Source organism: Delphinapterus leucas, chromosome 1 (assembly GCF_059928025.1).
Source record: "Delphinapterus leucas isolate spDelLeu-1000000601 "Yukka" chromosome 1, BTC_Dleu_Yukka2, whole genome shotgun sequence".
Taxonomy (NCBI): domain Eukaryota; kingdom Metazoa; phylum Chordata; class Mammalia; order Artiodactyla; family Monodontidae; genus Delphinapterus; species Delphinapterus leucas.
This window is the reverse complement of record NC_143129.1, coordinates 53,106,512-53,128,809: the sequence shown is the minus strand read 5'-3', so window position 1 is coordinate 53,128,809 and position 22,298 is coordinate 53,106,512. Positions and strand designations below refer to the sequence as shown.

The 22,298-nt window shown below is 42.3% G+C and overlaps 1 protein-coding gene and 1 pseudogene across 11 annotated transcripts in view; both read left to right on the top strand.

Annotated features, from left to right (window-relative positions):
• Positions 1 to 3,468: 3,468 nt before the first annotated feature.
• The window catches only part of SMG7 (SMG7 nonsense mediated mRNA decay factor), an 84,134-nt gene continuing 65,304 nt past the window's right edge, over positions 3,469 to 22,298 (top strand). For 7 of the 11 annotated variants that reach the window (XM_089910112.1, XM_022593325.3, XM_022593320.3 and 4 more), the window contains exon 1: positions 3,469 to 3,582. Coding sequence is in view for 1 of the 11 variants with exons in the window: in XM_022593319.3 (XP_022449027.1) it covers positions 3,554 to 3,582 (29 nt within the window). In the remaining 10 variants the exon portion in view is untranslated. Of the gene's footprint in view, positions 3,604 to 5,684; positions 5,773 to 22,298 lie in introns of those variants that run through there. The other 4 variants (XM_022593319.3, XM_022593318.3, XM_030762237.2 and 1 more) reach the window with 3 other exon arrangements.
• On the top strand, positions 14,111 to 15,425 carry LOC111184641 (large ribosomal subunit protein uL3 pseudogene; annotated as a pseudogene).

Sequence of the window (22,298 nt, the reverse complement as noted above, 5' to 3'; positions counted from 1 at the left end):
AATTGACGTTCATCAAGTACCAGTGTTGTATGTCAGGCACTCATATAGTCAGTCACCTATATTATCATTAAAGTTCACAGGAAGCCTGTAATAGGTAATGTTTCCATTTTGGTCAAGGAAGAAACTGAACTTCAGAGACTGAGATGGCAGAATTGGGATGCACACTCAGGTCTCCTAGCTTATGGTCTTTCAATAAAATCACTTTGGCATAAACTGAAAAATTTAAGATTATGTAGGATTAAACAAAATGAAACAGCTTCTCATCTATAATTTCTTTTGGTTTAGATGTAATCTTTATCTGCAGGGGGGAAAAGGTGAATAATATTGCAGAAAGGTGCTTGTATTCTACAAATCTGTTGATGGGTTCTAGTAGAAAGAGATGAGATTAGAAAATGTACATTAAGCAATATGTAAATTGGGGGTCATAATTCTTCTGAATCCTATTGATTTTTTAACGGTATTTTCAAGATGGGCATCAATGTTTTACAATCTGTAAAATTAAATGTTACTATTCTATCTAGTTTGTAGGGACACTAAAGCTATTGAAGAACCTTGAAACATTATTAGGAAAGCTGCTATAAAATATAAAGATGGCTTATATGTCTGACCTTCATCTGTGCACTTAAAGCACTTTGTTCTTACCTTAATTTTTGCACCCATAATATTGCATCCAAATCATGTCTCTATTCTCTGGTATCTCTACCAGAAGGTGGGTTCCTCCAAGACAGGGACCATGTCTCTTCCATGGTAGTATCCATAGTAACCTGGACTGTGTCTGAAACACAATAAATGCTCAGTAATGTTTATCAAACAAACAACACAACAAAAGGATTCATTTTTTCCAACCCCAGTTTCCTTATCTCCAAAATGAGAAGATACTAATAGTTTTCTAGATCGTCAGGCGGGACATGATATATGCTCATATACTGTTGACTGGAGATACAAGGCACAGACATATAAAGTGTTATTAGGATGATTACTAAGGGGGTGGTTATTTCACACAACATAAACTTTTATTCTGTTTAAGATCTTTTAAAAAAAATCTAACCAATAAATTTCAGGAAGAAAATCTAAGGTATTTTAGGTAATATGTAGTCATAATCTCCATCCTTGGGCTCTCAGGGTTGAAGAAAAGCCGGATCCTAAACCAGAGATGAGAACAATCTTTCACTAGGTGGCTCTCTTTCCCATGAGTGGGCGGCCCCTCGGTGGGTGGAGGGACGACACGGGGCAATGTACAGCTGCAATCACCGCGTGTCACACTGCATCACAGTAGGCGCATGCAGCACGAGGGGCATAGTTCAGTTTCTATGTCGTTAATGATAATCTGTCCTTGGGATTTATTTCAAAGTAGCTTGTACTTTCATTTCCTCCAAACCTACCCAGACGTTGGCGCAGTCTTTTAATAGGTGCGGTCTCAGAGAAGGATTTTGATAGCGCCTTTTCACCTAGCATGAAAGACAAAAGGAATCAGGTACCCCGACCGAGCCAAACCAAAATAGCCCATTAAAATTATGATTTTAACTGTCCAGTGAGGGCTGCATTCCTGGAGGGGTTTATACCGTTATACATCCTAAAGTACTTTGGGATAGCTGTTTAAACGCCTCCACAATACGAATGGAAAATATAATTTGTAAAATGTCAAATAATTCTTTCAAACCACTAACACGACGACTTCTCCAGCTACTTTTCACACACTCATTATTATTGAGCCCATTTACGTTATTCTGCTTTTTTAGCCTCAAACATGAGACAAAATACACATAATAAACATTCAAAAAGATTTGTTCTAAGAATGAAAATCCTTTTCCTAGAAGCCTTTCATAGGAACTTCGCTCAAGTATCTAGGTTTTTCTTGATACTATTTTACCCAATGTTTTCCTCTCCAACCCAAAAGATACATAGTGACAAGTTCTAAAATACTACAAACGCCTGAGAGAAGGAGGAAGTTTGCAAAGGAGAAAGGAACTCGGAGGTCTGTTTTTGATAAGAAAGGGGGACTCACACTGGGGGGTGCCTCTCAGAGGGATGGCGGTCGTGAGCATCTCGCCACGTCCCCTAAGTGCTGAAAAATCACTTGTTAGCCTTCCAAGATGAGTTCCCACTCTCACGCTGGCCTCCTCGCGGCAGGAGGTGGCTAGTGAAGGCCGCGTGGGGGGCTCGCAGGAGGCTAGGTCGCCGAGAGTGTGTGTGGGGTGGGGTTTGGGGGATTTCAGTAAGGGGTCGACCCGCCGGGGAAAGTCGTATGCCCCCGTCAGCAGAAAAGGGATCTCGGCAGTCGTGTGCCGTTCTCCTCCCTCAGGGACCCCGTCCTGGCGGGACCCCGCCTCCCAGTGCCGGGGGTGGTTGTGGGGAAACCCCTCGCCCGCCTCGCTGCCTAGCGCCGCCGCATCGCCTAGCCTGCTCCAGCCCGCCGCCCACCAGACTTCAGGCCCAGCATCTTCTGCGTAGGCCCAGCCCTCCCCAAGCCCGGCACGGAGAGGAAAACTATGGAGGTGGTTCCCGCCCGCAGGCGGGTGGAAAAGCCCATGGTGAATGCCTCGGGGTCTCCCCCATTGCTGCGGGAAAGGGAAAGGGAGGAGAAAATGAACTTCTCCGCCCAGGAGAACTACCCGGATTCCCAACCAGGGGGAGGCCTTTAGATGGAAGGGAAGCCAGGGGGAACCCTGGGCACTTTCCGGGGAATCCACTCGCCAAGGGAGGGTCATTCTGTCTGCACACATTGGTTACTATGACAATACAACTACAGCCTCCAGTTGCCTTTGCAGCTGCTTATCCAATCCGATTGGTTTCTTTTCTCTTCATCCCTGGGCTCCACCCTATCCCCTCCGACAGCCTCCCTGCGTGCAGGGGGTGGGGCCACAGAAAAGAGGAGGGGGTCCTTAGCTTCACTCTAGGGCGCGAGGGCAGGCCAGAGACAAGGGACTGGCGGCCGGAACTGTAGGAGGAAGGGGCGTCGTTTCCGGTAGGGAAGAGTGGAGGAGTGGAAAAAGGAAGAGAGAAATCGGGTGGAGTGCAAACACGGGGGAAGAGTTTGAGTGTAACTCCCGGTTGATTGGAGCTCGATGTTCCCGGTGAGGCTGGGGTTGCCCCCTTGCGCGGGAGAAGCTGGGTGGATTGGCCGGAAGCCGCCAATCGCCTCCAGTGGGCCGCTCAGTAGCCGCACAGGCGCCCCACGGCTAACTGATCCCAAGAGGGAGCGCTACAGAGAGGCGGAAATCACCCGGAGGGACCGGCGCCGCTGAAATCTCGCGAGAGAGACCCCACTTCCTTCCTCTGCTTCTCCCTCCTCTTTACCCCGCCCCTATCCCTTCTCCCTCCCCTCCCCCCTCCCGGGTCGGAGTGTCCCTGAGCCCCACGGGCCGGAGAAGCAGCGAGAGCAGCTATCCCCGCTCCCTCCCCCTCGCCTCACTCACCCCCAACCCCCGCTGAGCGAGGAGGAGCCGGAGGAGAGGAAGATGGCGGCGGCCGCCAGCACCCGTGGTGCCGTGGGGCCGCTCCGAGGAGCCTGAGAGACCCACAGAGGCTTCGCGGGAAGACGCGGCGGCGGAGGATGAGCCTGCAGAGCGCGCAGTATCTCCGGTGAGTGCCGAGGCCGGCCCGGTACGTAGCGGGGAGCGGGCCGAAGGTTGGGGCATGGAGCAACAGACACAGAGGTGGTATGTCCGGGGTGGCGGGGGAGTTGCTGTGTTCTCTCCTTCCCGGGCAGGGAGGCGGGGGCTGCGAGGATCAGCGGGAGGGGGCGGAGCAGGCACACACTTGGGTGCCTAGCCCCCGCGAGCAGGACTGAGTTCCAGCGGAGCCGGCTAGTCTCGGTGAGGAGAAGGAGGTTAGGGAAGCGTGAGAATGTGTGTGTGCGCGCGCCCCGGGTCGCGGGCTCTCTAGTGAGGGTTGGGGGGAGGCGGCGGCGACCCGGAGTGGATGTGGGTGTGGAGGTGTCTGATCCCGGTGGCGGGGAAACGTGGTGTGTGGGATTGACTGGAGCGATGAATGGGGAGAAGACAAGGTGGAAGTCTGCACACCTGGGGTGTGTGTGGGGCCGGGGAGGGAGGACTAGAGGAGGGGGAGACCGCAGGAAGCTGGAGTTTGTTCTTCATTCTGGGGGTGGAAGTACTGAGGAATAATGTCATCTGTAGTTAGTTGGCGGAGTGCGGGTGGAGGGCATAAAGAAGGGAATGGGTGAGGAAGTGAGGAAAGAAGGAGGCACTACGGATGCGGTTGGGTTCCCCCGAAGAAACTGGGTTAGAATCAGTGCAGTCGGGAGATACCATTCTAAGAGTCGTGTGGATTCATTAGAGTGGTGTAAGGAACTTGTATGTCGAGGTAGAGTGACGTATGGGTGCAGAGTGAGAAAGTATGTGATGTGTATCTGGGGAGGGTTAAGGGGGCGATTGACACACATTGTAGGAGGAAGAAGATGCAGACACATTGGAACCAAGTACATGGTGGCGAGAGCGTACTGCACCAGCTGTTGTGCAGCTAGGAAGGTTCCATGGATGCAGAATAAGAGCTTGGAGGTAGAGGTAAACGAGGGTCAAAATCTTGATGACAGAGAAAAATAAGATTGTCAGAGCCTGGGATTAATTGGGGAGTTGCCACTGCTTAGAAAAGGGGAAGGAAGATCCAGAAACGGGTCCTTTTTGTCTTTCAGTAGCAGAACTAAGAAGGGCAGGCTTATGGGAAAATGATTTTAAAAGTGGTTTCATACCTTGTGGAGGAGGGAATTGGACGGGGTAGAAGTCTGAAATGAGCAGAAAAGTCACTTTAGCTGTTTAGTGAAGTGAAAGTATTGATATGTGAGTGGATCCCTGCATGTATGTTTCAAGAGAAGGTTTGTAGTTAGGTGATACATGAGGGTAGCTATTCTGCTTTTGAAAGTAGTAATCGTTTTATTAAGCAGTGTGTGGAGAGGAGGGAATGATGAGATCTTTCAAGTATGGTGGAATGCCTGAGTTTAATAACACACATCATGTATGCTCAATAACTGTACAGTGGGTAGTTGGAATGATACCTGTATATCGAAGTCCTTTTTCTCCTTTATTATCTGTTTGTTGTTTAACATATCAGATAAGCTTAATAAATACAACTGTGGCAAAGATGTATGATAGATGCTATAGAGAGGAGATATGGAAACTATCAGGACAGTCCTTAATTTTAGGGAATTTGCAGATTAGTATATATTAGGAAAGTAAAACATGGTAAGGATCATGAAAGATGCCAGTTTTATGAGTCCAAAGGCAAGAGATTACCTGAGCAATTGAGATGAATCAGGAAAAGTTTCCTTTATTTTCTCATTCATACACATGATTCATCAGTCATTTTGTTGATCACCTATATGGGAGGCATTATAATAACTTCTGAGAGTAGAACAGTGAGAACTCCATCCTCCTCTTGCAGAGTTTACAGTTTGTTAGGCTTCAAGGAGAAAATGGCACTTAAAATGGACCTTAAGGATAAACAGTATTCTGAGAAGTGTGTATTGAGAAGGAGGAATCCAAATGTAAGGAAACTGAGCAGAGATATATGGAAAGGAGGGTTGGGTGCTGGGGGAGGTATTCAGTCCAGTTAAACAAGAATGTAAGGTGATGGAAAAACTTAAGAGTTTCATATCTTATTAAGTATGACCCCCTTCTTTTTACAGATGAAGAAAGTATAGCCCAAAGAAGTTAAAATTGTTGAGGATCATATAGTTGGTTTGTGGAAGCTCTAACTCAAATGTAGGTCTTCTAACTCCAGATCAGCTATACTGTGTGACATCCATTCTTTCCACAGGTATGGCTTGAGAGCTTACTGTATTCTAGGCACTGAGGATTCAGTGGTGAACCAAAGAGTGACCATGGGAAGGTATTTTCTAATAGAAGGATACAACAAATGAACATATGAACAGATAAATATGTTTACCAGGTGGTGACAAAGTACTAGGAAGAAAAATAAAGCAAGATAGGGGTGTGCTGTTTTTTATAAACAAGCATGGTCAGGGAAAGCCTATTTGATTAGGTGCCCATATGTGAGAGTATCTTGAATATTATGGTCTGTAGTTTATGGTTAAAATGGGTGGACAGTGGAGAATCTGAGATGATTTGTTTAGAAGGGAAATCACATGTTCATGGCTATGTATTAGGAAGATGAATCTGTGTAGTGGGCAGTTAAGGGTTAGAAATAAGGTGGTAGCAGTGGGACTGGAAAGGTATAATGAAAAGCAGATTGGGAGAGTGGTGGTATTTTTTTTTTTTTTTTGAGTGGTGGTATTTTTAATGGGAAGATCAGTTGGCTTTGAGAGGCTTCTGTGTTAATGTATCTTATGTTTTTAAAGTTAGCATGGTAAGGAAGACTTACCCTTAGGTTGCGGAATCAGTAGTAGACACCTTGAGATGAATTTAGTTCATTGAAGGAGGGAGATAAGAATAAGAATGAACACAATGTTTAGCCTAAATTTTCCAGCTAAAGTTGAATAGGCAAAACTGAACAGGCATAGGACCTGGAATCACTTAAAAATTCCTGAGAGCCAGTCTTTTCTCAATCTTGTTCATCTATCCTAAGTAAATAAAGCAAGTCTTAGGGCTAATAGTAGTCTGAGGCTAATGGGAAGAGATAATAAAGTAAGGCTTGCACCAGCCAGAATTTCCCTCTTTCTCTTCTTTAGATAATCATTCCAGTAAAGTGCTGTGAATAACTAGTGGTTACCAGTGGGGATGGAGTGGGGTGCAGTATAGGGGTGGAAGAGTGGGAGGTACAAACTATTGGGTGTAAGACAGGCTCAAGGATGTATTGTACAACATGGGGAATATAGCCAATATTTTGTAATTACTGTAAATGGAAAGTAACCTTTAAAACTTGTATTAAAAATTAAAAAAGAAAGTCTGCTGTGAGAGACTAGAGACTATGTTCAGGGAAGCATTATGTTCACTTTCTTTTCTTTGATGCATATGGAACCATTGGTTTTTATAGACAACCCAGGGAGAATGCTGGGTATTGCTGAGTGAGTGTGGTTGGGGGTATAGCAGTTTTTCTTTGTGACTTTCACTTTAGGAAGAGTTTTGTTGTCTACCTTTGTCAGTGGTGTACAACCATGACTGGGCAATTTTTAGACTGCACAGCTACAGACCTTCCCTCATGTAGATGAAAATTAGTTTTGTCTCAGCTGAATTAATTTCTTAGAGTAAATGAGCTGGGGTGTCTGGTGTTGAAATGGTGGGGTGGTAAGATGGCAGTTTCAAAAGAGTGAGAAATGAGGATGTGCAGTAAGAAGCATCAGTAAGACAAAGAAAGAGGGAATTCAACAGCAAGGGGACTGAATTGGTCTTGACTTGTAGCAGTAGAGCATAGATGAAAGGAGAGGAAACCTATCCTCTGGATGGGTGATGTTCTGGGCAAGAAAGGATGATGAAATTTTTTTTGTTAGAAGGGGAGTGTCATTTTTTGAAATAGGAGACCCAATAAGACTCCTATCCAAATGATTAAGTTGAGAATACTTTCTTATATTTTATAAAAATAAGAAATGGTCTTAAATTTGGGGCTTCTAGACTGTATAACATTGGAAATTTAATACTCGGATTGAAGAAAATTTCAGTGTTTTCTCTTTTGATTTATGATAAAATGGAAAGATTTGTAAAGACTTGGACATCTTTGTTGAGTAAAAGAATAGGGTGTATTGAATATAGTTCATTTGAGAAGGGTGGAAGAAGGGTGAGAATAGGCCATAGAGAAGATAGTAGGTGAGGTATAATTTCATGCCTTAAGAGAATAGCACTTGAAAGAATAGAAATATGGAAATTAACATGTCAAAGTTGGAAAAATGGGTGGGGGAAGTATTGAAGTACCATACAGGAAAGGTATCATTGAAGTTGTTTTGGAAGATGAGATAGTGGAATAATCATAGCCATAGGGAATACCAAACAGGTCAAATCTGATGGTACAAGGTGGCACCGGTGCCACTGAATGACATCTGCTGTGACTGTGGGAGGCAACTGTTTATACTCCCCTCCCTCTTTCCTCCAGTGTTCTCTTCTTTTTATCTTTAATTTCTTTTTATGCTGAAGGTTTTCCTGTGGGATCCACTTGAAGTTGATCCCTGGCGTTAGACCACTGACAGGAAAGGCCTACAAATTGTCTGTTTTGTTAGAAATTTTTTGCATGATACCTCTGTGGGTGGAGAGGTGCATTCCAGTTGCACATTTCTTTGTCAGAAACTTTGTTACCAGAAGTAGAAGTAATATAACATCCACAAGGTTGTTTTTCTGAGACAGCAGAAAAATGGCTGTCATTTAAGTACTAATTAAAATATCCAGTATATTGTAAGATAAAATATGTCACTGTAAATCTTGAGACAGAGGGAGGTAAAGGGAGGGGATGAGACTGGATAAATTAACAAACAGAGTCTTATTCTAGCCTGGGGAGGCGAACAAGGTCATGGGATCATTTGGGAGAAATAAATATACTAAATAGGGTGGGCTCCAGGTTCTGGAAGAATCTGGTAATGCTGGACTGGATATTCACTGTTGCTAGAAGCTTCAAGAAGTCCTATAGCACACACTGATATTAATTCACATGGTTGAGAAGTCGCCCCCTGACCCATCCAGCCCCCTCCCACTCCCATGCCCAGGATTTAAAATAGCTTTGGTCCCAGAAAATCAGCCAAACATGGCCGATTTACCAAACGTGGGAAAATTGTTTGAAAAAAAAATGACCCTCTCTTGAGGCTTTATAAGTCTATTTTTTGTTATAATAATGTTAATAGCATTTTACCTGCTTGGATATTAACAGGCTAAATTATTTTAGCAGTTAATTTCTGCCTCCCTTGTGGTTTCGGTTGATTCAAAATGTATACTTCCTGTCCTAGCCTGTGTTTCGTTGCTTTCTGACAGCTGCTGTGTTTTACCTTCATGGTAGATGAAGCATTTGCTGAGTTTTTGTTTTGTTTTGTAAGATATGTTATAATAAGATATGGACCCACTAGTGTAGCAAGTTTGTCATGAGGCAATTTTGGGGTGGAGGGGAGTTCAGCCTTGAAAAGGGATAGTTTGTTTTATGGTGGAGAAATACCATTTGCAGCCTCCAACTACATCTCTAAACGTGGCTAGCCTTTCAGATTTTTGTTATTGGTGGCATGCATGAGTACCTGAAAGTTTAGGTGGGTTTGTTTAACTGATTGATCTTTTTCAGAGAATACACTATTAAGCAGATATCTTTTGGATGGTGGATTGTTCATCTGTAGGTGGGCATTTTGGCAGATGGTCATCACATATTGCCATTTAAGTTTTGTAATCAAGCTATATTTTAATTTAGTTGCTGAATTGTTGTGGATAGACTTAACAGTGATCTAGGAGGTTACATATAACTAAGAAGGGCTAATCAACAGTTACAGAAAAATACAGGGATGGCATTTTGGCAAACATGTCACATGGTAAGTGAGAACTTGTAACCAACTCCTTTCTTGTTAACATGTAAGTGGAGCTGCTTAGGCAGGTTGTTTTCACCTTCCCTGAGACCCAGTTTTTAAGTCAGTGGAAAGAGTAGGTGACTACGTTAAGAAAACTTTAGGAATCTCAGGTAGACTAAGTAACAGTGTTGTTCAGGGTTTGTGCTAGATAATTCCTTGTTGCAGGGTGCAATCCTGTGCATCGCAGGATGTTTAACAGCATCCCTGGCCTCTACCCACTAGATGCCAGTATCATTCTCCCCAATTTGTGACAACCAAAAATGTTTCCACATGTTGCCAGAAGTTCCCTGTGGGTGCAGATTCACTTAGATTCATGTTTTTTTCTTCTCCTTAAAGCCACAGATTATTTCCAAGGCTTCTCTTAGCAGTTTTCTCTTAGGTAGTAATAGGCTAGTTACTATGTTTAGACGTCACCCATAGAAACTTGTACAAGTTTTAAATATATTTTTTTAAAAGTTGTGTTTTATTTTACTGGCAGTTATTGAGCACTTACTATGTGCAGAGCACAATTATAGGGGCTTTGCCTATGGGAAACTCAAAGATACTAGAGAAAGACATTTAAGTAACTGTAATAGTGGATGAACTGGTAAGTGATATGATAGAGAAACAGGTACTGTGTAAGTTTAGGGAAAAAGAACTTTATTCCAACGGAGTTGGGGTGAGGAAGGTATCTTGGAGGAGGTGAGATTTTATCTGGGTTTTGAAATATGGATGGGAGTTTTAAAATGTGGATTATTGGGTAAATTGACATTTCAGGCATCTCATGGCTCCTTTATTCCAAATACATTTTTTAAAATTTTATTCACTCCCATTTAATATATGACATTAGAATTCTGGCCAGGCCTTTCTAAGTTTTTCTTGCATAAGATTGGTTATGGACAGAGAACTAGAGATATGTGAAGTGGTAGTTCCTGAAGACTTGATGGCTGGTATAGGTCTCGAAAAGAGAAAAACAGTTTGGCTAGTTGAGTCCTGCAGAATGCCTTTCTTTACCTCTGCTCTTCCTTATATATTATTCCTCCAGAACCTTATTTCAGATGTGCTGTCTCTCTTCTTTTAGTCTTTTTAATTATTCCCTTTACTAGTCTTCTCTTTTGTGGACCAATATCAGCCTTCTGTTAAAAATTCTTTCCTGTTCCCGTTTTCCTTTTAAGCTCTGTCCTTCCTTACCTTTCCTTTATGGCTAACAATTTCAAGTATGCCCTGTACTGTGTTTTCCCTTTTTTTTTTTTTTCTGCGGTACGCGGGCCTCTCCCTGTTGTGGCCTCTCCCGTTGCGGAGCACAGGCTCCGGACGCGCAGGCTCAGCGGCCATGGCTCACGGGCCCAGCCGCTCCGCGGCATGTGGGATCTTCCCGGACCGGGGCACGAACCCGTGTCCCCTGCATTGGCAGGTGGACTCTCAACCACTGCGCCACCAGGGAAGCCCTCTTTTTCCTTTTATTTACCATCTTCTTTTCCTTAGTCCCTTGTAATCCAGCTATTTTTCCTTAGCACTTTATTGGAATTAACCTTTCCAAAGATGCCAAAGACCTAATGGCCAAATTCATCCATTGATTGTTTTCTTCTCTCTCACACACAGACTTTTGCTCTCCTTTCTCTGTCTTTCTGTGTCCCTCTCATATCCATCCATCCATCCCATCAGTAAACATTCAGTTTGCACCAAGATATATCCCAGGTCCCTGGAGATGAAATGAGAATATACTCTCAAGTAGTTTTACCAGGCCTATAAGTAAGTACAAAATTACCGTATAGTTCATAGCTGCTATGATGTACACACAGCGGCCGTACAGGAACTTCGTGAGCTCTGTTGTTTTTAGCACTGAGATTCTGATTCTTATTTTATCTTACTTTCCTGGTCCACCTCACCCCACTTATGGCAAAAAGAAAAGCATGGCCATATTCCTCTATTTTCTTTTAACATTTTTTTTCCTCAGAAGTCACGGTACTTTGCTGTCACCCCATCATCATTGTTTAAAATCTGTCAGGCACCTACTTAGTATAAATCATTGTGCTAAGTCCTGCAGAGACAAATTGGTAAAAGATATCATGCCTGCCATTCAGAGAGTTTATAAACTATTTAGTGAAATAGGCATAAGCATAGGATCATACATAACAAAGTGTAATTGAGTATAGTGGTTTAGAGCAGAGATTCCCCAACCCCCGGATCAGGGACCGCCATCGGCCCGTGGCCTGTTAGGAACCGGGCTGCACCTCAGGAGGTGAGCGGCTGGTGAGTGAGCTAGCAAAGCTTCACCTGTATTTACAGCCACTCCTCATCACTTTCATTACCACCTGAGCTCTGCCTCCTGTCAGCATTATGGTGAGTTGTGTAATTATTTCATTATATATTACAATGTAATAATAATAGAAATAAAGTGCACAGTAAATGCAATGCACTTGAATCATCCTGAAACCATCCCCCCCCAATCCGTGGAAAAATTGTCTTCCATAAAACCAGCCCCTGGTGCTAAAAAGGTTGGGGACCAGTGGTTTAGAGCATGGTCTCTGGGGCAGAACAGCCTGGATCCAAAGCACAGCTCTAACACTTACTAGCTGTATTACCTTGAGCAAGCTGCTTAAGTTTTCTGTACCTCAGTTTCCACATCTGAAAAGTGAGGGTAGTAGTAGCATCTATCCCTTAGAGTTATAAAGGTCAAGTGAGTTAACATGTAAAGTGCTTGGGATAGTTCTGGCATATAGTAAGCATGTAAGTTTTAGCTATGTGTCAATATAATGCCTGGAATTTAGCCACTGGCACTGACTAATTGATAATTTTGCACCTCTGCCTTCTGGACATTCCTAATTTTAGAAGTCTTTCTGTCACAGCAAAGTCAGCACTCTTAAAGGTAAACTCTTAATTAATCCTTACCCTTCTCTTCTCCCCTATCCCTCATGTTTTCTCATTTTCCTCATTGGTGCTGCCACTCCCCATCCTCCCATTCAGGTTTAAAACCTTGCAGTCATCTTTGAGTTCTCCCAGTTTTTTCCTCACCCTCTTCCACACATACACCACTTTGGAAATGCTGCCTTCCTGTTGTCTGTTCTTTTTCATTTCCAGCACTGTCAATTTATATATATAACTGTTGAAATAGTATTCACCTTGTACCTTGCCTGCAGTTCTTGGAAGTAGCAAGAAGAAAGCATTGACTTTGGGTTTTTAAACACTACCCACTACTTTCTCTGTTTTTGAACTAACAACATCTCTGGGTCTTGATTTCTTTCTTTATTTATTTTTTTGCGGTACGCGGGCGTCTCACTGTTGTGACCTCTCCCGTTGCGGAGTACAGGCTCCGGACGCGCAGGCTCGGCGGCCATGGCTCAACGGGCCCAGCCGCTCCGCGGCATGTGGGATCTTCCCGGACCGGGGCATGAACCTGCGTCCCCTGCATCGGCAGGAGGACTCTCAACCACTGCGCCACCAGGGAAGCCCATGATTTCTTTATCTTTAAATTGAACATTGATCTCATAAAATTGTGGTCAGCCTTTAAAAAAAGTTCACATATGTTTACTAAATTCCGGTTCTCCTTCAGACTCCACCACCTGTCCCCCCCCCACCACGCCCCCGCCAATTAATTTTGCATTGCTTCTATTTACAAGCATTTGTATGTGGCTTCCCCTCACTTCAGCTCCTTAGTTTGGCATTCTTGGCCTTCCATAAAATGACCCTCGTCTATCTCTGTCACATGATATCTCCTTACCTCTTGAAAAGAGTCAACTGCCCTAGCTAGAGTAACCTACTCATTGTCTTCTAAACATGGTTTATCCACTCCTGCTTTAATCTGTCTTCCAAGGCCATTTCCCCTGCAGGAGGTACTATCCTCCACTCTCTTAAGTTTCACCTTCTGTGGGAAAATTTCATGTCCACCCGGGTGATTTCTGCAGTCATTGACTTTCTGTAGCATTTCCTGTCTCTCAGTCATTTGGTACTTATAATTTCTTAAATTTGTAGTGACCTCTTTTTTTTATGTAAGTGAATTATCTCTGCAGCTAGACTGAGTATGATAGAGATCATGTCTCAGCAATTTTTAAATGCGTAATGTACATAATGGGTGTTGAATAGAGTTTTCATGCTTTGTTTCATTTTTGCAAAACATTTATGGAATACTTAACGAATGCCAGTGCTAGGCTCTAAGAACATAAAGGCAAATGAACTGGTTTTTGTTTCTTAGGCTAGTGGTCTCCTGAGGGAGATGTTGCACAGATATTTCAATATACAGTTGGCCCTCTGTATCTGCGGGTTCCACATTCGTGGATACAACCAACTGTGGATGGAAAATATTGGGGAAAAAATTTTCAGAAAGTTCAAAAAGCAAAACTTGAATTTGCCAAGTGCAGGCAACTGTGTACGTAGCATTTACATTTTATTTACAGCTATTTACATAGCATTTACATTGGATTAGGTATTATAAGTAATCTAAAGATGCTTTAAAGTATACAGGAGGATGGGGAGGATGTACAAAGGCTATATGCAAGTACTATACCATTTTATATAAGGGACTTGAGCATTTGGGGATCAATCCCCTGCTGATACCAAGGGGTAGCTGTAATGTGGTAAATACCAAGGTAAATGTTTTCAAGGGATGCCATGAGTATATTGAGGGAGGTGGAACTTTTACTGCCTGGGAGTTCAGAGATAGCTTCTGGAGTTGAACTCATGAGTTCAGTCTTACAGGATGAGTAGGATTAGTCAGGTAAAGAAAGAAGAGAAGCTTTACCGGCAGCATCCGACGGCAGGATGTCTCACAGGAAGTTCTCTGCTCCCAGGCATGGGTCCCTGGGCTTTCTGCCTCGGAAGCACAGCAGCTGGCACCACGGGAAGGTGAAGAGCTTCCCCAAGGATGACTCTTCCAAGCCCGTGCACCTCACAGCCTTCCTCGGCTACAAGGCTGGCATGACCCCCATTGTGAGGGAGGTCGATAGGCCAGGGTCCAAGGTGAACAAGAAGGAAGTTGTGGAGGCTGTGACCATCGTGGAGACGCCACCCATGGTCATTGTGGGCTACGTGGAAACACCTCGAGGCCTCCGGACCTTTAAGACCATCTTTGCTGAGCATATCAGTGATGAATGCAAAAGGCACTTCTATAAGAACTGGCATAAATCTAAGAAGAAGGCCTTCACCAAATACTGTAAGAAGTGGCAGGATGTAGATGGCAAGAAGCAGCTGGAGAGGGACTTCAGCAGCATGAAGAAGTACTGCCAGGTCATTCGTGTCATTGCCCACACCCAGATGCGCCTGCTTCCTCTACGCCAGAAGAAGGCCCACCTCATGGAGATCCAGCTGAACGGAGGCACTGAGGCCGAAAAACTGGACTGGGCCCGAGAGAGGCTAGAGCAGCAGGTCCCTGTGAACTAAGTGTTTGGGCAGGATGAGATGATTGATGTCATTGGGGTGACCAAGGGCAAAGGCTACAAAGGGGTCACCAGCCGTTGGCACACCAAGAAGCTGCCCCGTAAGACCCACCGAGGGCTGCGAAAGGTTGCCTGTGTTGGGGCGTGGCATCCTGCACGGGTGGCCTTCTCTGTGGCTCAGGCTGGGCAGAAAGGCTACCATCACCACACCGAGATCAACAAGAAGATCTACAAGATTGGCCAGGGCTACCTCATCAAGGATGGCAAACTGATCAAGAACAATGCCTTTACTGATTACGATCTGTCTGACAAGAGCATCAACCCTCTGGGTGGCTTTGTCCACTACGGTGAAGTGACCAATGACTTTGTCATGCTCAAAGGCTGCGTGGTGGGAACCAAGAGCTCACCCTTGGCAAGTCCTTGCTGGTGCAGACCAAACGGCGGGCCCTGGAGAAGATTGACCTTAAGTTTATTGACACCACCTCCAAATTTGGCCATGGCTGCTTCCAGACTGTGGAGGAGAAGAAAGCGTTCATGGGACCACTTAAGAAGGACCGAATTGCAAAGGAAGAAGGGGCCTAATGTCAGAACAGATTATACAGCTGGTAGAATCTCAATAAAGTTATTTTCCAGTGGGGGGAAAAAAAAAGAAGGGAAGAATGTAGCAGGCAGAATGAGTAAATGCTTGGGGACTGTGTGTTGGAGGAACTCTAAATCTCGTTCTGCATTTCCTTTGGGAGTCTAAGGTTCTCTTTCAATAAACCTTTCATTAGTCTTACGGGAATAATTTATACTTAAATGGCTGATGTTTGTTGTATATATTTCTACTAGAATATGAAGAGATGAGAAATTTATGTAATGCCTCCAGTATTTCCTTTAAGATACATAAATATTTAAATTTCCTTTCCATGTTTTTGACAGTAGCCTCATCTTAGGCAAAAATTAGTTGTTTGGAACATTACTAAATTATTATGGGGGGAGTTTTAATGAATACATGAAAATTCTGAAAATAACTGAGTTTATAGACTTATTTTATAGAATCCCTCACCTGTTGAGATCAAACATCGAAGGCGGAGGTGCGGAAAGGAGTTCTGTAGCATTGGGGGATGAGATCAGAACATTAAGTGAAGTCTCTTTGGATTTAACTTTTTCAAATCTGTCATAAAGAAAAAAAACCGTTGTAGACCCTTTTTGATCATTAACATTTTGTTCCCACAGTTCTTGATGGCATTTTCCCTTCTGTAGTGTCTGTCTTAAGTGAGAAGCATGATTCTGAAATCTATTATATTTAAAGAATTGCTGTATTGATGCATTAATATCCTCAGTCTATTTCCAAAAACTCCATGGGTTCACTGACCATGTTGAGTCCTTTTTCCATCCCTCCTCTTCCCAAAGCCCTACTATTTCAGTGCTGTATTAGTTGGAATATAGTATATTAGAATGTGTTTTACTAATACTGCTTCTTAGAAAGGTCATGAATTATTATTTAGTTCTTCACCAGGCAACAACTAACCAAATTTTCTTTGAGATACTGTGTGGTGATGAGGTATAAGATAATCAGAGTAAAATGGAATTGGAAGATGGTATTCAAAGAAAAGATGAGTTAGAGGTATACTTACTTGAAAATTTTTTTATTGCTGGTGGGAAAAGATAAAAAGCATAGTGCTAAGAGAACCACCACAGGATGAATTTGGATATAAAAAGTATCTTAGGGCATCTGCAAAATTTTGTACTTCTGCACACATACACAGTTTGTGTAGATATTTTAAAGTGAAAATTTTGTGTTTTAATATTTAAAATACATATTTCTCAAATTCTGCTTAGTTTAGGGAATTCCCTGGCGGTCCAGTGGTTAGGACTCTGTGCTCTCACTGCCGAGGGCCTGGGTTCAGTCCCTGCTCAGAGAACTGAGATCCCACAAGCCACACAGCGTGGCCCAAAAAAAAAAAAAAAAGAAAATTCTGCTTAGTTTAGATAACTGAAATAATAATATTATTTGTCTAAAATAATCATTAGCTTTGCTTTGCTTCTCCATGAAAAAAGGTCAGAATATTAAGAAGCACAACTCCAGGCATATTGCCTCAGGTTAAGGCATATTGGTCATAGATTCTGAAAATGTTAACATGTTTGTCACTTGCTAATTTAAAATATCTTAATTAATTTAAAAGTATGTTAATTAGGTTGTCTGTAAACCAATACAGGGTTTTTTTTGGCTTCCTATGAAAACAACATAGTGTAGTGAGTTGAATGAGCAAAGCCTTTGAATTAAGATTGGCCTAATTTGTATTTAGGTTGTCCTGAGTTCAGATCCCAGCTCTGCTGTGTGACCTTAAACCTCTCTAGTTTTAGCTCTTTGCTCTGTATTTTCCTGTCTATAAAATGACAATGATAGAAGTATTGGGAGAATTACATGGGAAGATGTATATATAAAACCCACCATAGTTCTAGGTGGGTAAAGAGCCTAATTTATGCATTGTTTTCATTTTCTGCATTTCTGAATATGAATATATACCTTAAAACTTGTAGTCTTTGAGTTGGTTGGCAGCAATTGTGCCTTAAATGGGTATAAGGTAGTTGACAGGTCTTAACTCTGAAGTAGGCTGTTTTATTCCTCAAGAGTATCATCTTACATTTTACTAGTGCTTTATACTTTTCAGAATGCTTTTATATAATTGTCTTCTTAAGTTCTTCTATCCGATAACCTTACATAACTGGATTGGCATTTTGTAGAGAAGGAAAATGAGTACCTCATTAGTGGCAGAGTTGGCATTGGCCTTAATCTGCTCCCTCCTTGTCCACTGTACACACTTGGGCAGTGCTTTTAAAAATGAAAAATTTTCCCTTTTGGTATCTGTTTGCCATTGATGCTGTCAAGTGGTATAATATATATATATATATAATTTAGATGATTCACGATTAGTGTTTGCAGATTAATATATTAGAAAACATATTTCTTAAAAATTACTTTAGTTTTTAAAAATTTCACATGTAATATAGATCTGGTTCTTGCCACTTCTGCATCCAGGAAAGTAATACATACTTGTTTTAAACAAAACAAAACCCAGAAAATTTTAAGAGTGATCATATAACAGTGAAAGAGAGTGCTAATTATTGCTGGGACATCAGGCATAAATCTGGACTGTTCCAGGCACACAGGAACTTATAGTCACCCTACCATCCAGGGTTGTGTAGCCTTTCAGTTATTTTTTTATATGTATATTAGCATTCACATACTTGTATAAACATATGTATGTATATAGTTTTAACAACTGGGATTGTTCTCATTTATATAGTTTGTAATCTTTCTTTTGTCACTTGACATTTTATCAAAGACATGTTCATAATTATATATCTAAAGCATCATTGGAAACGTCAGCATGCTGAAAATTACAGGAGTACTGTAATTTTCTAAACTGAATTCCTAACAATGAAAATGTGTGTTGTTACCAATACTTTATTATTATTAAAAAATGCTGTAATGAACATCCTGGTACACACATATTCTTGTGCATGCTTATTTGAATGACAGGATATGCACATTTCAAAATATTTTATTAAGCGTGGTAGGCAGAATAACACGCCTCCCAAAAGACGTCTACATCCTGATCTCCAGAACTTATGAATATATTATGTTACATGGCAAGGGGAAAGAAATTAAGGTTGCTAATCAGCTGACCTTAAAATGAAGAGTTTATCATGGATTTTTTGGTGGGCCCAGTGTAATCACAAGAATCCTTTAACTGTGGAAGAAGGAGGCGGAAGAATCAGAACCAGAGAGACATGACTTCCCTGGTGGCACAGCGGTTAAGAATCTGCCTGCCAATACAGGGGACACGGGTTCAAGCCCTGGTCCGGGAAGATCCCACATGCCGTGGAGCAACTAAGCCTGTGTGCCACAACTACTGAGCTTGTGCTCTAGAGCCTGAGAGCCATGACTGCTGAGCACACGTGCCACAGCTACTGAAACCCACGCACCTAGAGCCCGTGCTCCACAACAAGGGAAGCCACCGCAGTGAGAAGCACACGCACCGCAACGAAGAGTAGCCCCTGCTCGCCTCAACTAGAGAAAGCCCGCGTGCAGCAACGAAGACCCAAAAGCAGCCAAAAAATAAGTAAATAAATAAATTTAAAAGAAAAGAAAAGAACCACAGAGGATAACATCCTGTTGGAATGGAAGGGGGTCACAAGCCAAAGAATGCAGGTAGTCTCAATAACAAGGAAAATGCAAAAACTAGGTTTCTTCCCTAGAGCCTCCAGAAAGCAGCGCAGCCATGGTGATACCTTGATTTTTACCGAGACTCACTCAGGCTTCTGATTTTCAGACCTGTAAGAGAATAAAATTTGTGTTGTTTTAAGCCACTAAATTAGTGGTAATCTGTTACAGCAGCAGTGGGGAAATAATGCCTGGTAGATGTTGCCAGAAAGTTTGTACTGTTTATTCTGGCCCTAGCAGTGTTTGAAAAGTACCTGTTTCTGTACATCCTCATCAGTACTGAAGGTCTCATGATCTCACCTTTTTTTTGAAGCAGATTCCTTGATGTCTTTACTTGTATTACACACAGACAAGTCTATCCAATACTCTAGCATTTCCCAGAGTGTATTCCGCTAAACATGGGAAATTCATGTATGTTAGGGTTCTCAGTATATCCAAGGCAAAATAAATTTCAAAATACGGGGTTAAACTGAATTCTTTATTTAAGACTTCTCATAGTTTGTAACATGCTAATGTGTATTATGAACCTCCAAGAGGGAGATAGAGGTTGGTGTTTCCAAAGCTATGTCACAGCTCATAGAACTGATGTTTTCTTAGAACACTCTTTAAAATGCAGCTCTCCTTTTTCTCTTCTTTTCTCTCTTAATCTTTCTCTTTAATATATTAACCTTTATGTATGTCCATATTATATCTTAGACTTCATTCTTCAGAATTCTTCTACCTCTAAAGTCTTCTTACATTCAACCATTCCATTTTGACCACAGCCTGATCCGCATTAATCCAGCTGCTTCTCTGTTCAGGACTTCCAGTGTAGATTCCAAATTTTTCGCTATTAGTCACTTCCTGCTCTTTTCTTTTCTTCCTCCTCCTGTTTTTGCTCTTCTGCCCATTTTTTGATATATTACTTTAACCTGTCTTACCAGTATCCTCAGTCCTCTTGTCCTCCCAGCTCACTTGTCTAGGAAAATCTGCTCTGAATGATTCTGAAAATATGCTTCTTTGGGTATTATGGATAGCCTCACTGGAAAAAAAATCTTACAGACTGGCCAGTTGTTTAAATGCAGTCTTCCACTTCAATATCTATTAGTTGATTTCCCCCCCAGTTTTGCCCATTTCTTTACAGTAGTTAAACTTCTGCTGTTTTATTGAAGTTTTACTGTCTTAGCAAATGGTCTTTATTTGAACATAAAAATAAAAACCTTTTGGTGGGACTGATCTGCTTCCTGTTCCTTCCTCTACTAGTCCTTGCCTCTGTCGCTCTTAGAAAGGAAAAGGTTCTCATCTTCCTTATTAAGGTGGTTTTCTTTGTTTTTGCTCTGGATCTCATAGACTTTTTTTTTTTTTTTTTTTAATTTACTTTTGGCTGCGTTGGGTCTTCATTTCTGATCACCGGCGTTCTTTAGTTGCGGCGAGCTGGGGCTACTCTTTGTTGCGTGTGCGGGCTTCTTATTGCGGTCTTGCTGTGGAGCATGGGCTCTAGGTTTGCGGGCTTCGGTAGTTGTGGCTCACAGGCTCTAGAGCGCAGGCTCAGTAGTTGTGGAGCATGGGCTTAGTTGCTCCACTGGCATGTGGGATCTTCCCGCAGCAGCGCTCGAATCTGTGTCCCCTGCATTGGCAGGTGGATTCTTAACCACTGCGCCACCAGGGAAACCCACAGACTTTTTTTATATTCAACCTTTTCCCTCCTTAATTGGAGCTTTGTCATAAACATTTGAGCAAGCTTCCCTTAACCTGTCCTTCCCTAGCATTTGTTCTATATTTATCTTCCCCATTTATCACCTTATAAACATGGTCTATACTGACTCCCTCAACCCATTGTTCTCTGGTTTCTACCCCTACCTTTCCACTGAAACTATACTTGGTCAGGTCACCAAAGGCTTCTGTTTTTAACTCCAAAGACTCTTTTTTTAATTGAGGACAGGGACTGTTTTGCTAACACTTGTATCCCTAAGGCCTCTGCAGTGCCTGATGCATAGTGGAATCTTTGCATATATTTGATGAATATTCATTCAAAGCATGTATGAATGTATTTCAGTTTACTAATGTCTGTTATGACTCTTTGCTCTGGCCTTGTTTATGTCTTCATGTGTTTCCTTGTTTTGTTTTGTTTTCTAACTCTATTTGAATTTGGTACTTTTTCTATTTGTCTTTTTCTTGTTATGTTCAGGATAATTCTTATATCGAAAGCTGTTATCTCTCATGGGATTTACCTTGTCAGTGTGTTACTTTGCTTTCAAAAGTGGAGCTATATTATCAGAAAGTTTAGCCTGATACTCCAAATATGAGCATTAGCCAAGCACAGCACTTAAAGGTATAGTGATTTAAGAGTAAGGCCTTTACTTTCTGGCAGCCCTGAGTTTGAAAACGGGGTGTATGATCTTGGGTAAGTTATCTAACCTTTTGATTCCAGTTTCCTCAGTGTTAGAATGGAAATAATATGTTTCCTAGGGTTTGAGAAGGAATAAATTAGATAACAGAGTAAAAGTTCTTAGCATGGTGCCTTATACCTGGTTAAAAAAAGAAGCAGTAGGACTTCCCTGGTGGCGCACCGGTTAAGAATCCGCCTGCCAATGCAGGGGACACAGGTTCGAGCCCTGGACCAGGAAGATCCCACATGCCGTGGAGCAGCTAAGCCGGTGCGCCACAACTACTGAGCCTGCGCTCTAGAGCCCGCGAGCCCCAACTACTGAGTCTGTGTGCCACAAATACTGAAGCCCACATGCCTAGAGCCCGTGCTCTGCAACAAGAGAAGCCACCACAAGGAGAAGCTTGCACACCGCAATGAAGAGTAGCCCCTGCTCGCCGCAACTAGAGAAAGCCTGTGCGCAGCAACAAAGACCCAACGCAGCCAAAAATTAAATAAATAAATTTTAAAAAAACAGAAGAAGAAAGTTACATTTACTTACATGTTTATTATTTCTGACACTCCTCATCTCTTTGTGTAGTTCCAGGCTTCCATCTGGTACCATTTTCTAACAGCCTCAAGAGCTTGTTTTTAATATTTCTTATGGTATTGATCTATTGGCATCAAATTTTCTCAGCTTTTGTGTTTCTAAAAATATCTGTTTCACCTTCAGTTTTAAAGGATATTTTTGCTGGATATAAAATTATAGATTGATAGGATTTGGGGTTTGTTCTTTTTTTTTCTTTCACTAGCTTAAAGATATTATTCCGTTATCTTCTGGCTTGCATTTTTTCTGATAAGAATTTTGCCATTATTCTTATCTTTATTTTTTTCTCTGCCTGCTCTTAAGATTTTCTCTTTATCATTGCTTTTCAGCCATTTGATTACAGT